The sequence below is a fragment of the Haliaeetus albicilla genome, chromosome 5 (assembly GCF_947461875.1).
Source record: "Haliaeetus albicilla chromosome 5, bHalAlb1.1, whole genome shotgun sequence".
Lineage (NCBI taxonomy): Eukaryota > Metazoa > Chordata > Aves > Accipitriformes > Accipitridae > Haliaeetus > Haliaeetus albicilla.
In genome coordinates, this window is record NC_091487.1 from 26,972,355 (window position 1) to 26,987,666 (window position 15,312).

General features: G+C 43.3%; 2 protein-coding genes across 8 annotated transcripts in view; one reads left to right on the forward strand and one right to left on the reverse strand.

Annotated features, from left to right (window-relative positions):
- Nucleotides 1-15,312, reverse strand: part of BBOF1 (basal body orientation factor 1) — a 16,716-nt gene continuing 1,404 nt past the window's right edge. Inside the window, 12 exon segments of the mRNA XM_069784723.1 lie at nucleotides 1-450; nucleotides 1,992-2,060; nucleotides 3,298-3,402; nucleotides 4,869-5,368; nucleotides 5,780-5,924; nucleotides 6,340-6,410; nucleotides 6,780-6,860; nucleotides 7,977-8,120; nucleotides 10,013-10,078; nucleotides 11,315-11,368; nucleotides 11,370-11,666; nucleotides 11,850-12,468. Of these exon segments, the coding sequence (XP_069640824.1) occupies nucleotides 390-450; nucleotides 1,992-2,060; nucleotides 3,298-3,402; nucleotides 4,869-5,368; nucleotides 5,780-5,924; nucleotides 6,340-6,410; nucleotides 6,780-6,860; nucleotides 7,977-8,120; nucleotides 10,013-10,078; nucleotides 11,315-11,368; nucleotides 11,370-11,666; nucleotides 11,850-12,468 (2,212 nt within the window). The 3' untranslated portion in view covers nucleotides 1-389.
- ENTPD5 (ectonucleoside triphosphate diphosphohydrolase 5 (inactive)) overlaps nucleotides 11,630-15,312 on the forward strand; it is a 25,013-nt gene continuing 21,330 nt past the window's right edge. The window contains exons 1-2 of one of the 7 annotated variants that reach the window (XM_069783924.1): nucleotides 11,823-11,900; nucleotides 14,215-14,332. The gene's annotated coding sequence lies outside the window, so the exon portion shown is untranslated. The other 6 variants (XM_009924286.2, XM_069783925.1, XM_069783927.1 and 3 more) reach the window with 6 other exon arrangements.

Consider the following 15,312-nt stretch of genomic DNA (forward strand, 5'->3'; position numbering starts at 1 on the left):
CAAGCTTCACATAAATTACTTTATTACAAACTGAAAATATATCTTCATCAAATTATAGCAACACATATATACAGAGTTCTAACCACTAGTCCAAATCCTAGTCCTTTGTACAGGGTCATGTGGGCTTCTGGCTTGGGAAAGAATAAAACCTTTACTTTAAGAAGGAGGAAAATAACTATATTTCAGATGTATTTCAAACACGAAGTCAAAGCAGCAGTGCAGCAGACAGATGATTTAGAATTTTCAGCTTTGCTCACAAGATAACTTCCAAAATGAAAAGTGCAGATGAGTTGGTAATTGCTGCGGCTGTTGTTCATGCAAAGTGTACAGCCACCTTACTCTGTCTGTGGTGTTAACAACTGAATATGTGGAAGGATTACTGCAGCTGATTAATCTGATAAGTTGGCCTGCTGTGTAATGAATATTAGGTTGGGAGAAGCATTTTCTGTGCTGCAAAGGTAAAATATTCTAGGTAAGTCACCATTAAGACATCGGCATTCTTTCATGCACCTGGGAAAGGAATACTAATTAACAGCCTCTAATACTGTCTACAGTCAGTCACTTTCAAAACGTCTTAATTTTCTTCCTAATCAGTATTGCTATTCTGACTTTTCTGTTGTCCTATTAAAACCCATTATATCTTTCCTTTAGAAATTCTAAAATCCAGCTTCTCCTGTAACAAAAGCAGTCTTTATTATCAAGCTTACCTGCTCCCTGAAGAATTGCAGGAGTATCCCTGCACCTTCTCCAGACCTGTTCTAGACACTTGTATAATCTTTTCATTTTTCATTTTTTAAACAGATGGTTTTCAGTTGTACTAGAAATACAAATCTTGTATCTGCCTTTTTTTAGTTAATGAAATACCTTTTTAGATAAAGCTGCAGATGGTGACTGATCATGATGTACCTGCCTCATGTTACTGTTACTGCTTTCCACCCGCCTGTTTATTCTCCTTTTTATTTCAACATTCACTATAAAAAATTAAGCTAAGGAATATATCTTCTATATTATATGTATAATCTAAGTATAAAGTATCTCATAATAGAATTCTTTAGACTCTATTAAAATACAATTTTATACTCAACCCTTTGTCTCCTATTAAAAATTGTTTCTTGCCTGCAGGCAAAATTCTGCAGTCTAGATAAAGCTATTTGATACTCCTAAATCCAAAAACTGTGTTTGAGAATTGGGCCCTGTGACTTTCGCTTCTGGTTTTTTTTCTCCTTGTCTGTGTAAAAAAAAATGCTACAGCTCCCTTCCACTCCCATTTCTGGAAGTGGCGCTCTGCCTCTCAAAGGAGGTGTCTCTCATCTTTCTATATAAATCCCTCCAGGGCTCCTGCTTATGAACTTTATCTGGTCATTTGATGTCTGAATATTACATTTTGGTTTGTGTGCTTGACTGCCTCATGTCTGACATGATGGCATGCCAGAACCCCTCTCTACTTATTCCTCCAGGGTAAGTTGATATTGCTTGCCTTGGAGTATTGCAATTAGCTGTATAGTGTATCTGAGTCTGTATCTGAAAATTGGACACATGGATCTTCATCCTGGTCCATCCTCTCTAAGTAAGTCTATACTGAATGCAACGCCAGCTTAATAGATTTTGCCTTTTAATCAAAACTCGCTGTGCTAGCTGAAAATGCACCTCCTTGTATGCTCATGGCCTTTCACAAGAGAATCCTCCAAAAATAATAAAGCTGCTTTTCAGTGAGGAGGCTTTAAGGGGGCATGAGATCAATTTTTTTTCATGAGAGCTGAGTCTTAAATGTCTGCTGCTAAAAGATCAATGTGACCAGAAATTTCAAAATAAATAAAAAATTATTCTCTTGTGACACATCCATTTATTTGTGTATAGACACACTAATAAAGATCTTCAGACAAACCAAAGTATTCTAAAGTGGGAGGGATGACAGAGAAACAATTGCATCCATTTATATATAACCAGGACTGAGGAGATGTTAGATAGTGTGGTATAATTTAGCATCTTACCCAATTTTGCTTTCTTCTTTAGTATCGTCAGGAGCTGAAGCTGAAGTAGCCAAAACTCTGTTGTATTTCCTGTGAGGGAGACACAAGAGCAAAGTAATCCTCATCTAACGGTGATTTACGCTCAGCCAGGTTTCTAATCCTACACCAAACTTGTTTTCTAAAATGAACAGCAAGCAAGAAATGCTGGGGCACCTGACCTGTTGCAGTACACTCTCCAAAATCAGCACTATGAATCAAACGTGAGTTCACTTCACTATGGAATTCTGTATTTTGTGGCAAAATCATTACAATTAAAAGGGAATGAGGAAAACAGTCAAAAGTTTTTTTTAAAAAACTGGGTTTAATCATAAGTCAACTTAAAAAGAAGTGTTTGCATTCCATTCCTGGAGCTTTCATACTCTACAGCTTTATGTGTGCTCTTGTATGTTGGCAAGTACTGATAAAAGGAGTTAAATCCATGCATAAAAGCTGATGGATGAATTGTTTAATTACACATTTCTTACTTCCACTGCAATGACCTTAATAAAATTCGCTAGAATTCTATTAATGTAACTTTTGCTAAAAAAAAAAAATAAAATTTAATTTTTTAAAAATTAAATAAAGCCTTTTAACACAGAGAAGCTGATATTCCACCCTAAGCATTAGGTCTCCCCAAACTACATTAAAAATCATAGCATTTGAGATTTCTCTTTGGGCCCCTCTTATGCCCCAGTTCACTGCTTTTAATATATTTAATGCTGATTGTACTTTGAATTTCCAGTGTAAGCTAGATTTTAAAGTCATGCTTCCAAGTTTCTTATGCAGACAGCCAGAGTAAGTACACTTCTAATAATCTGGTATTTTAATACTGGCAGATTGCTTTACAGTACTCTTATTAAAAGGAAATATATGTGAGGAGTGCTACTGTCACAATATACATTATTTACTTGTTTGGTAAAGATGGATAGGGATTCATTAATGACTGAAAAAAATTAATCCCACTGCAATGAGCAGTTAATTCCCCTCACTCCTCTCTTCCTCAGCACTATCAAAATTTACTTCCGCTTGCTTTTCTTTTGATACTACACAAAAAGATCTAACAGTATAGTCTGGTGCATGTCCAAAATTAGTATGTAGTATATGAAGTTTTTCAAAAGGTTAAATCATCTTTTTCAAAGAGTTAAAGTATCTCACACCAAGCCACACAGTTAGTTAGATCCTTATGTTAGATTCAGAGTTTCCTGGAATCCCCTGAGCTGGTGTTATCAGCTCAGCTCCTCTAACAGGGAAAGTTCAGCATTCAGCTACTGAAGAAACAGAATATTACCGTGGATTGGTGCCATTCATTTTGGCAAAAAGCAATCGCAGAACACGTTCTTTTTGTTCCCATGTCAACTCACTGATATCCACTTTTTCAAACTGGATTTTTTCCCTGAAAAACACAGAAAACAATGTATTAGAAGAAAATTTCAAAGGCATATCTCATGGATTCTGTATGTGTAAAACAGGTTTTAAATTCTAGCTCTGCATTGCTCTTGTTCAGCTATTCATAGCATGTAAATTCAAAAAATAAATCTGAGCACACAGTGCTGTCTTTTTGACTTCTAAATCTATGGCTCAACTAAGTAGAACAAACCCAATGATTTCTGTTACACATGTAGTGGTTATAAATACTGGGAGGGGGAAGGTTAGTACTAACGTGTATTAGTTTCTTGCTTCTGTTCATACATAAAAGGGTCAATACGTATAACCAAATTTAATTCTCGGTTCCAGTCTGCCCCTTCTCTTGCTCCAAGGGGAAGCTTCCTTAGATCTCAATAACTACTTTTACCTCTGATTTTTCATGAAGTGTTTCTGCTGTATCATTTTTGAGATAAGGTAACCTGAACTGAAGAAAGCATTCTGACAGATTGTGTGTCGCCAAGTTATTCAATAGCCAATGCATACCAAGCAAACGTTTTATTTGGGAGTACGATAATTTTGATCTCTCACTAAGGATGTACGCAAGCTTCAGCTATGGGGGACCTTAACTCTATGGCTTAAAATCCCAGTGCCTGGACACTGCTGCAGTTTGTAGGCACAGATTTCTAGCAGGAGGTTGGAGACCTGTAATCCTGGCCACCGCGGCATATGTAGCCCTAATTTAAACTAAGTTGCATTCTAATACAAATTCTGAGATACTCAGGCTTATAAGTCTGAGATTTTGTTTTATTCACTATAAAATGTAATCTTGTCAATCAGTACTGTACTGCACTGCATGGGATCTTGTTTTTGATATGTCAGTGTCTATTTCATGTAATGGCTTAAATTTTAGATTATTATGAAGCTTGAGGAAAACAGCCCTTGAAAACACAGTGCAAAGCAGGGCCTTCTGACATACGGAAGAACAGTTGAAAAAAGACTGGATTTGCCATCTACTGGATGTTTCTGTTAAAATGATCAGCAACATAGTAAAGAGCTGTTTGCATCTTAACTGTAATTTTTAGGCTTCAGTGTTATTAGCTCACTGGAGTGAGTAAAAAGCAAAAGAGCAATGCCAGAAGAGCAATGCCTATAAAACCAAAAATTATTAGAGAACCAACAACAATTATTAAAAGGAAACTGCAGAACCACATCTATACTGGAAGTTCTATATCAAATTCGACAGCACATGGCAGAATATGCAAAGAACTCTTTCGAGCTTATCTTTAATCCATAGAAATAATGACCAAAAAACGATAGCCTAGTTGAAATTAGGTGCCCACAAAGTCATTACTAATTGATGGGATATTATACCTCATACAGTTAGTCTCACTACAGAAGCCTCTGCAAGCATTCCAAATCTAGACAATATTATCACGCAAAGGGTATTTTCAGGTGTGCTAGGAAGATAGACATTAGGTTTTGATGTTTCAATACCAGTAGCATTTCTCTGCTTCCTCTAGGTCTCTGTACACGCTATTTGTGCTATTTATGTTGCTTTTGAATGTTTTGATTTTGGGAAATTCTTCCTTCCCTGCACATGCCTCCATCATTTTTCTGTAATAGGCGGTTTGGGCCTTTTTCTTATAGTGCTTTCTACTGGATATGATCTCCTGCTTCACATGTTCCAGAGCATCTAGGAAGAACCTTTCCACCTCAGTCCTCTCATTTAAGATATTCCGGGCTAGTTTCTTCACTCGGTTCATCTCCTGATCCTTCATTTCTAGTAATTGCTGCAGTTTCTTGACCTCCACCATGCTCGCCTGGTTTTCTCTCAGTGCCTGATGCTGTGTTTTCTGAGTCTCTCTCTCAGATTCTCTGGTCATGCGACATAAGGCCATCTCCAGCTTTGCCACTTTATGCTGCAGATCTCCAATCTGTGCTTTCTGGCGATTGATCTGTAGGATCTTTTTTCGAATCAAACCCTCATTGGTTTCCTAAAAGATGAGAAGAAATTATTTGGGCTTTTATTTCATTTGCACCAAATCTGGAGGGGTTTTTTCCCCCCCAACACTGACAATGTAGTAAACATGCTGGCACCTTCACACTGGAGAGTGAATACTTCTCTGGGATCAGGTTTTTCTTTACAAGAGAAGCCAGATAAAGAAAGCTTGATATGTAGTATACATTACAGAGAGACCTAATCTTAATGGGCTGCCATAGGAAAGCCTTCCTTCTTTCTCCTCCGTAATTAAGATAGAATAAGAGCTCTTCTTCAGACAACTTCAAATTCAGTAACTGCGGAGGCAGCTGACTGGGGAGAGGTTAGTCTCAGTAAATTTACATCTGTATACAGATGTACCCCTTCCTGGAGGAGAATGAAACAGAATTAAAACCAGAGCAGAAACCTTTTCCTGTAACAGAACAGTTTTGTCCTCTTCTAACTTCTGTTTGATTTTTTGCAGTTCCATTGTCTCTTTCAGCTGGTGAGCAAATGCACCATGAAGACAAACATTCTCCTTAAACACCTCTCTCCCAGTGCTGTTCAGCTGCCTGGACCGAGGGAAACAAAATCCAAGAGCTTTAATCACAACCTTTCTTCCTTCTTTTTATATTAAAATCAATATTCCAGTGTCCTAATTTCAGAGCTAAGCTGTAAAATTCTTACAGGTCTGTACCAAGTTTTCATAGCTTTGCTCCTAGTCCTACACCTGGACTGGGAGAATGAAGAAAACAGTGGTACCATTGTGATAAAATTACCTCCAGTTGTCCCCTGGAACTAGCGTGAGTCTTGCAGTTTGAATGTAAGTGCTGACATCACCTTGACATTGGAAATATAAAAACCGCCTAGGTCATCACTGATTTTGCCCTTCAAAGCCCATGTAGTAACACGGGCGACTTATTATTTAGAACACAATGCTAAAATGCTTTTATAAAATAGAAAACAGGAAAAGCAAGTGTTTCTTACAAAACAGCCTCATACTGGGCAGTCTCTGCCATCATTATTTGCTTTTTCTCAACATCTTCTTCTAGTCTTTTCTGAAAGGGAGAAAAGCCTGTTTAAATTTTGCGTGAGACCTGTGGCACAGAAGCTAAAATCTGAAACTGTAAATTCTAAAATCACACCCACAGTTTTCAGCCCACCCAACTTCTTGCTAGAGAAAGAATGAACCCCCAAGGGCACTGAAGTTCCTGGTGGAAGTGGAGAATATGGCCTTTCTGGGATCTTGACATCCCATGTTTTTCCTTGGAAAGCTGCACCTAGCCTCCAACTCATTTATCATACTTGTATTTACAGGGGAAATTGTAAAATGCTCACTAAGAAACTGAAAACTATATAAACCAGAGTAGTCAGTAGGAGAAATCATTTTGTTCTAATACAAGTTTTAACTGCCTGTCAGCCTTTACCTTTTCTTCAAGAAACCTCCTCTCCAATCTCACAACCACTTCCTGATATCTCCTGTTTGAAATCTCCATACTGTCTTTAAACTATGATAAAAAATAAAATTTCTTTAATAATGGCATTTTATTTCAGCCATATAACTAGAAGTGTGGATGTACTCTTCAAGAAGAAATTTGATAGTCTTTCCTGGTACTAACCACAATCTTCATAAAATTTTTACACCCTCTATAAAATTCACTTAACCTTCTGACTTGTATTACTGCTTTGCTTCCTCTTCCTAGTTCACCTGTGCCCATATTTTCACATCACTGACAGTCATTCACACACACTCTGTCACTGTTTAGTGCTCAGTTTTAGAAATCTGCTTTACTTTGTCTATTCATTCAGTCATCAAGATCATTCAAAGTCCAACGCCTCAAGTGTTCTTTGAAAAATGCCTGATTAACTCGCATTTAATATCTTAGCTGAAAAGCAGCTATATATTAATAATCCAAATGCTGTTGACCAATCATTTGTCTCCACAGAAAGCATTTGATGCTGTTTCTAAGCCCCTTCTTGTGGTTGAAAAAAATTCCAGTAGAGCTGAATCAGCAAGGCACTTGAATTGCTCGAGGCACTTTTTTCATGTCATCAGTCAGCTGGGATACTTTTTTATTCCAGGCTGAAATGTTTTACAGGCAATACTACTATTTAGTATTTGTATTATAGTTCCAAAGTATCCCTGATTAGGTCATGTGCTGTGTAAGTCCTTAGTGACAGACAGTCCCTAGTTTTATATTCTAAATGGTTTATGTGGTTGAAAATGGGATACAATACTATCATTCACATCCTAACTGGGCTGACTAGTGAGAAATCAGTCAGACTTATACTGCTTGTAGTCAAGTGCTAGCTCCTCCACACGTCTTTAAAGTGCGTACTAGATGCTCTAGTCCATCCACATATAAGTTTGTATGATTCATGTTATTCTGTAAAAAACCAAAAACAACCCTATAGCACTGGACCATTACAGAAATGAGTTCTGGCTACAGAACTTGCATTTTGTCAACCTAGTGCTTTTCCTCACTCTCTGTAAACCATAAAGAAAACAATCCAGTAGATTGGCTATGTCTGTTCTCCTCTACTCCCAAACTCTATGCTGGCATGCAGACAGAAAAGTTGCTTTTTAAATAAATATTGCAAACACATATTTATGACAAACTTACATCTTCCAGCTCTTTCTCCATAGATGCTTTCCCCCTGCAGAACTCCTTTATTAATTTCCGTTCTAATTGAATTTGGCCAATTTCTCCGACTTTTTTCTGAAATTTCTTTTCCAGTTCTTTTATTTGTTGGGCATAATAGTCTGCCTGCAAATCAGAAAATCTCAATAAGAAGAAAGCAAAACGAGAGAAACCAATCATCAAATATTGTAACATAAAACACAGACCACACAGAACTGAATGTCTGAAATTACACCATGCTGCAGTTTTTTAAAAACCACAAGGAATTCATCATTAGAAGAAATGCTGCAAACTCAGCAGACGCTACCCTCCAGTGAAATAACAAGTCTAGAAATGAATAGTAAGTTTAAAGCAATGTTCATATCATTGTATTGTGTTTCCATGGCAAGGTTTTGGTAGCCAGGGAACTATGGGGGTGACTTCTGTGAGAAGCTGCTAGAAGCTTCCTCTATGTCCCATGGAGCCAATGCCAGCTGGCTGCAAGACGGACCTGCTGCTGGCCAAGCCCAAGCCCATCAGCGATGCTGGTAGCGCATCTGCGATAACATATTTAAGAAGGGGGAAAACTGCTGCACAACAGCAGCAGGAAGAGAGGAGTGAGAATATGTGAGAAACAACTCCGCGGACGCCAAGGTCAGCGAAGAAGGAGGGGGAGGAGATGCTCCAGGCACCAGAGCAGAGATTCCCCTGCAGCCCATGCTTAAGACCATGGTGAGGCAGGCTGTCCCCCTGCAGCCCATGGAGGGCCACAGTGGAGCAGATATCCACCTGCAGCTCCTGGAGGACCCCAGGCCGAAGCAGGTAAAATGCACCCAAAGGCTGTGACCCCATGGGAAGCCCGTGCTGGAGCAGGTTCCTGGCAGGACCCATGGATCTGTGGAGAGAGGAGCCCACGCTGGAGCAAGTTTTCTGGCAGGACTTGTGACCCCGCAGGGGACTCATGCTGGAGCAGTGTGCTCCTGAAGGACTGCACACCGTGGAAGGGACTCACGCTGGAGCAGTTTGTGAAGAACTGTAGCCTGTGGGAAGGACTCACATTGGAGAAATTCATGGAGGACTGTCTCCCATGGGAGGGAACCCACGCTGGAGCAAGGGAGGAGTGCGAGGAGGAAGGAGCGGCAAAGGCAACGTGTGATGAACTGACCACAATTCCCATTGCCATCCCCCTGCACCACTCAGGGGGAGGAGGTAGAGAAAATTGGGAGTGAAGTTGAGCCTGGGAAGAAGGGAGGGGTGGGGAAGGTGTTTTAAGATTTGGTTTTATTTCTTATATTCCTACTCTGATTTGATTGGTAATAAATTAAGTTCATTTCCCCCAGTCGAGTCCGTTTTGCCCGTGACGGTAATTGCTGAACGATCTCCCTGTTCTTATCTTGACCCGCAAGCCTTCTGTCGTATTTCTTCTCCTCCTGTGCAGCTGAGGAGAGGGTGTGATAGAGTGGCTTGGTAGGCACCTGGAGTCTGGCCAAGGTCAACCCACCACATCTATCATCTATAGCCTTTTCTGCTTTTTATACTCTGAGTGTGAGAGAAAGTTCCTTGTGGAGTCTGCTTGATGGGAGATAACCATCTTAACGGGCAGATGAGCACAGTTCTGTGTTTCTTACTGAAGCCAGATTAACAAATAATAATTTTCTCAGTTCTTTTTAAGAATTCTTGGTTGAACAGTAATGAATGAAGGAGAACTACGAAAGAATTCAAAGTAGTTATTTTTTATCTCCATAAAAAGGAAACATGTTTTTGCTGTGCCTCTGGCCTTAACATTACCCAGCTGGTTCCTAATGCTATTTCGAATGCTATAAAACATTCCTACTACTATCTGAAATAATGCTACGAGTCATGGGATAAGTCCCACATCAGCATTGTTTTTTTCAAGTTCTTTCTTCATGCAGTATTTTTTCACCAAAACCTGTAACAGTTAACTGCCCTAGCTTGTTCCTCATACTAAAACCAAAACTACTTCTTAGCCTGCTCTGAAGATCCCACTGTTCTGAGGACAAAGAAAAAAGTTCATTCACCAGCTGCTTCATCTCTTCTTGCGCTTGCTGTTTCAAATCAATCAGCTCCTGCTTCAGTTTCTCAATCTGTGAAAAGAGAAATCAAGAAACAATAACTGTGAGGGGAAAATAAAGTATCCTTGCTGTGTTCTCTTCAAATTTAATTATGAGAAGACACAGAAAGAAGGGAAAGGTCCCTCATTTGCAGCGTGCAGGTCAATTAAACTATGTTTAAAACTGTTTGATTTGTGTTAAACATAGGAAATAATGTAAGTTTAAACTATAAAAACCCACACATATTAGATAGAAACATATCTGTGACTCTGCTGAAGAATTAAAACTGTGGACAGAGGGTTTTCTTCCTTACTGTTTTGGATAGTGGTGTAGTGTGAGAGAAGCAGTTTAGAAGAGAAAAAAAGGGAGATATGGAAAGACAAACAGGCAGCTGGAAAAAGGTTTGAATAAGATCTTCTGTACTGGATAGGCTGAATGAAAACAGTGGGATGTGAGCAAGAAAATTGTCTCCTACCATTTGACCTCTTCAATGTCCTGGGGATCAGAGCTTTGTATCTTCTTATTCAATAAATAGGATATTAAAATAACTTAGTTTTAGCTTCCATTTTCAGTTTCTTTTTCGACCTGAAAAAGGGCTTTGCTTGGTACTTGGATTTAGAAAAGCGGGAATAGGACTAAAGCGAAATCATCTGCGATGGAGGAAATGGAAGCCACAGCGTAGGGCTGCTTTTCCTTCATTGTGTTCCGAGTAGAGCTGGGCTCTATTTTCTCCAAAACCTTCTCCAGGTAGCTAAAACCAGCGCATTCCGCCTTAGCTTTCTCTTTTTTCAAGCTGAACAAACGCTTCAGCCTCTTCTCGCACATCACGTGCTGAAGCCCCCGACCACTTCGGTGCCCCTTCCCCGAATTCGTTCCGGTACGCTGCTCTCCCCCTTGTACTGCGGGCGGGGGAGCGCAACTGGGCGCCGTATTCCCGTGTGAGGGAGCAGGTCCCCGGTAGGGAGAGGGAGGGCAGGCACCGGGGGCGAGGCTTCCCCCTCGCAGCCCAGCCCGCGAAGAGCCTGCCCGCCGCAAGGCCGCCCTGCTGCCTCGCGACTGCGGCGGCCCAGCCGGCCCTCCGCACGGCTGCCGCCGGGTACTGGCTGCAGGGAGGTAACGCCGTCCCGGCTGCGTCCGTCCTCGGCCGCAGGCACCGAAACACGGCGGGCAGGACCCGCCGTTAGGTGCCTTCCTACAGACGGCTGCACACCGGCAGGCTGTGTTTGGAGGCTGGCGGGGGGAGAGGGGCCCGCCCGGCTGCGCGCACACCTCCTCCGCCTTCTCCTGGCCTTGCTTCGTGAGGAGGGCCATCGCGGCCGCCGCCACCGCCGCCTGCCTCCCTCCCCGCGTCCTGCTGCCGCCACGGCAGCTCCACGTTGCTCCTGGCCAGCCGGCGGGCGGCTTCGCGGTGCTCGGCCCGGGACGCCTCGGTCGCCGCCAGCTGAGCTTCACGTAGCGCCGCGTCGACCTCGTCGCGCTTCTCCTCAGACACCCGGGCCGCCTGCCCCGCCGCCGTCGGCCTGCGGGAGCAGGGGCAGCGGCAGCCGCTGCGGCGCAGCGACCGCCGCCGCGTCTCCGCGGCAACCGCCCCGCCCGTTACGGCGGAGGCCCCGCCCCGTTGCTTCGGTTACCGGCCGCCACGTCGCCTGCCCGCCTGGCGCGCCGCCTGCCTCGGGACCCACACCACCCCCCCCCGCGCCCGCCGCCGCGAGGAGCGCCCGGCGGCCTGTTCCCGTGGAAACCGGACGGCGCCCTCCCGCGACGCGCAACTCCCGCGACGGGCGCGTCACGTGGGCGCGCTGACGCGACACGCAGGACCGGCGAGATGTGGCGGCGCCAGCGCTCCGCGCGACCGGTGAGCGCGCGCAGCGGCGGGGGCGGAGGGGATGGGGGGGGCGGGGAGGGTGCGTGACAGCGCCGCGCCGTCATGGAAACCGGCGCCCCGCCCGCCGCCCTGTGCGAACGGCGCCGGGATCAGGAGCGCGGGGGCTGCCGGAGGCCCGCTGGGGGCTGCCGGCGTCCTGCCGGCCGCGGCGGGGGAGCGGGCAGAGAGCCGCTCCGCGGCTGTGTGAAACCCCCCCCGCACACACCCCGGCCCGTGCCTGTTCCCGGCGCCCCGGGAGGGAGCTCCGCTGGGGTGGGACGCCGGGAAGGCGTCAGGCAGCGGCGTGAGACCCTCGAAAGCCGAGAAGCCGGCGGCGTTTCCGTTACTCTCCGCCGCGGCGCCGCCCGGGGCGGGCAGAAGGACGGACGCCCTGCCGTGCTCGGGTGGCAGCTGTGGGTGGCTGCTGGGGGAGCGAGCGGCGTGTCTGCGAGTGTTTCTGCTTAGTAGTACCGGTGCCGGCTTCGGGAGGAGAGCCGCGGGACCCCGAGGGCCGTGCTCGCCGCCGGCGGGGCACAGGGAGGAGCGGCGGAGACTTGTGCTGGGGGAGAGAAAATGAAGGTAGGGGCGTTTTTTCAGGCGTGTTCAGTGCAGGGATTCAGACGGCAGCTGTTGGACGTGGAGAAGGGAAGGATGCTTTGGCGTCGGGGTGTGCTGAAGTTAGAAAACCTACAGCCCTGAGGGTCGTTAGGTTTGGAAAAGGGGCGTCACGGCGCCCGTCCCCCAAATTCTCCTTGGTGAAGCTCTGGCGAACGCTCTCAAGGCACGCAGCTGGCAGCCTCATGCTGAAACGCACTGGAGTTCTCCCCAGGCTTAGATGGACCCAAAGGCCCTCCTCTGCACCCAAAATCTGTTTTCGAAGAAAACCGGTCGGTCCAGTGGAAGGTGTTACTCTCCGTCCCGGTAGGTGCCCAGTTACAAAGTTGTAAAGGGACGCTCGCTAACGCACTGCAGGAGGATAACGCAGCCGTTGCCTTGGCCTAATTAAATAGGAAAATTGAAAACCCACTTGGCCAGAAATGAGAATAAATAAATAATGTGCATTTGGAGCCTCGGTACCGGAAAAAGATTAAAACTGCTGATAGTGCATGTTTGTGAGTTGGTTCTAATTTTTTCCAGCGTTTAAAGCCTCTAGACCCAGAATTTTTAAACTGTGTACTTTAAAGAACCTTAAGTTTTTGTCAAAACAATCCAAGAAAGCTTTTTAAATTTTTTTCTAGTTAAAAATAAGTCCAGAAGAAATGTAATGACTTTGTTTTGGGGAAAAAAATGTAAAAATGTATTTGTCTAGTCATGAGTGTTAAGTGTAAACACTGTTCACCTGGGAAATACATCTTGTTACTAGTTTAGTGCAGAAAATAGTCTTCCCATTCAGAATGACTTTTGGTGTGCTTGAGCAATAAATAACAATATGAATTGAATTACATAATTCATCTATTTTGTTTCCTAAAATATTGCCTAAATATTTATATATTGCAAATATTTTTAATTATTTTCTAATATTTTTCTTTTTTATCCAAATATTTCCCAAAAATATTTTAGGAAAGAGAAGAGAAATTCTTGTGTATTTCAGATACACTGCTTTTCCTTCCCTGCCAACCAGACAGATTCTTTTTTCCAGGGAGGTGCTCCTTTTGCTGTGTTTTGGGTTTGCATGCTCTTTTGTCAGACATATTTGAGAACGTGGGTAATACTTTCTTGCCTTGAAAATTACTGGTGTTTCTGTGTATGGTGAACTCTAAGTAAGGTTGTGTTTTGCTGTCTCTAAGGTTTAGTATTATTATTATGGCATTGTTTTTACTTTTGCTGTTTAAGGAGAGTTTGGTTGGGGTTTTTTGTTTCCTTTTTCTTTTTTTCCTACTCATGCTTTCAGTCTTGGCAGTCTCCATGCTGCATCCCAGTATTTTTGGATCATACAGTCTGTGTAGCTCCCAAACTTTTACATTGGATGTGCTTCAACTTTTTGGCTTCGTATCTAAAATCTGCCTTATACAGATGATATTTACATGTGTTTCTCTGTGTTGGGAAATGAGTGTTCTACCTTGTGTCCCTGGACTCGGGCCCGTGCTGTTGAGGTCAACTGTAATGTTCATGTAAATGTTTGACTGACTTGTTCAACTTGGTTAACTTTCAACTTCTTTAAATTCATCCCATGTAATTATCTAAGCATGTTTCACTGCTTGTATTGAGCAATGATAAATTCAAATTTGAATCAAGCAACTTGACTGATACTTTCTGTGCCTCCATGACCTTATAATTTGCCTGATACATAGTCCACTCCTACTAGCTGAAAGCGAAGGTGAAGAGAAGAAGTGCAGGCACAGTGTCTCTTGCCACGGCGCTCCGAAGTGGTTTTCATTAGGAATCTCTGGAGTGGAATAGCTGTTGCTTCCATCCTGCTTCAGGTGTGTGCCTCACATATCCACAATTGATGTTGATTATTACTGCTCATTTATAAAGGCAATAACTGGAGCCCACTGGTGGTGATCTGTGCGTTTTACCTACTGAACTGTTCGCTTATATTAATGAACTTGTGCTCATCTTACTGTTACCCTGTTTTCTCCTTTCTGTTTGTTGTTCTTTTTATCCATCCTGTTGTATTCTGATAGCGGCTAGGATTTTAAGTTGTTTGGGAGGAACTCTTGTGGAAGTATTTTTCCTTCTCAGTAACTGATGTCTTGTCTATCTCTACCCTACATTTTTTCTTCCATTCTTTATTCTGACCCTCTCTTTCCAAATTCCTTTTCTGTTATGCTCTGCCAATTTCCCTCCCTTGTCTCTGATTTCTTACTCTCCTCATCTATTTTTATGCTTCTTGTGGATGCTGTTTTGCTGCTGTGCTTGATTACATCGTCTTTACCACTCATCAAAGAGGCTCAATGTGCTTTTTTCATTCTTAACAAGGGCGGAGAAAAATAAAATCCCAAGGTTGTTTGGGGGGGGGGTTGTCCTTAGGAGTATGAAGGTGGAAAGGAAAAAAGTTAGGGGGGAAGGAGAGAATGGAGAATGTGAAATGGTTGTGGATGTCCGAGAAAGGATAGAGAAGCTTAGTGAGGGAGTGTTTCATGGGAGGCTAAGGCTCATTCACTAGAAGATCTGGCAAGCAAAGTATGTGTTAATGATGACAGTTGCTCAGATATTTTCGGATCATCAGAGATTCTAAGGGTTGCCCAAGAGCACATGTGCCATTTGTAATAGGACTCTGGAGTTTGTTCTTAAGGCAGGTGCTTGAATTGTATTTGTGATGGTTCAATAAGCGCTAACAACACCTCTTCTGACCAGCTGGAAGGTAGTACTCACTAATGCAGCTTGTGTTCTGTTGAAACAGCACAGCTTCTTGGGTTTTCAGGAGACCTCCTTGCTGTGATGAAGCAATGCTAGCTAC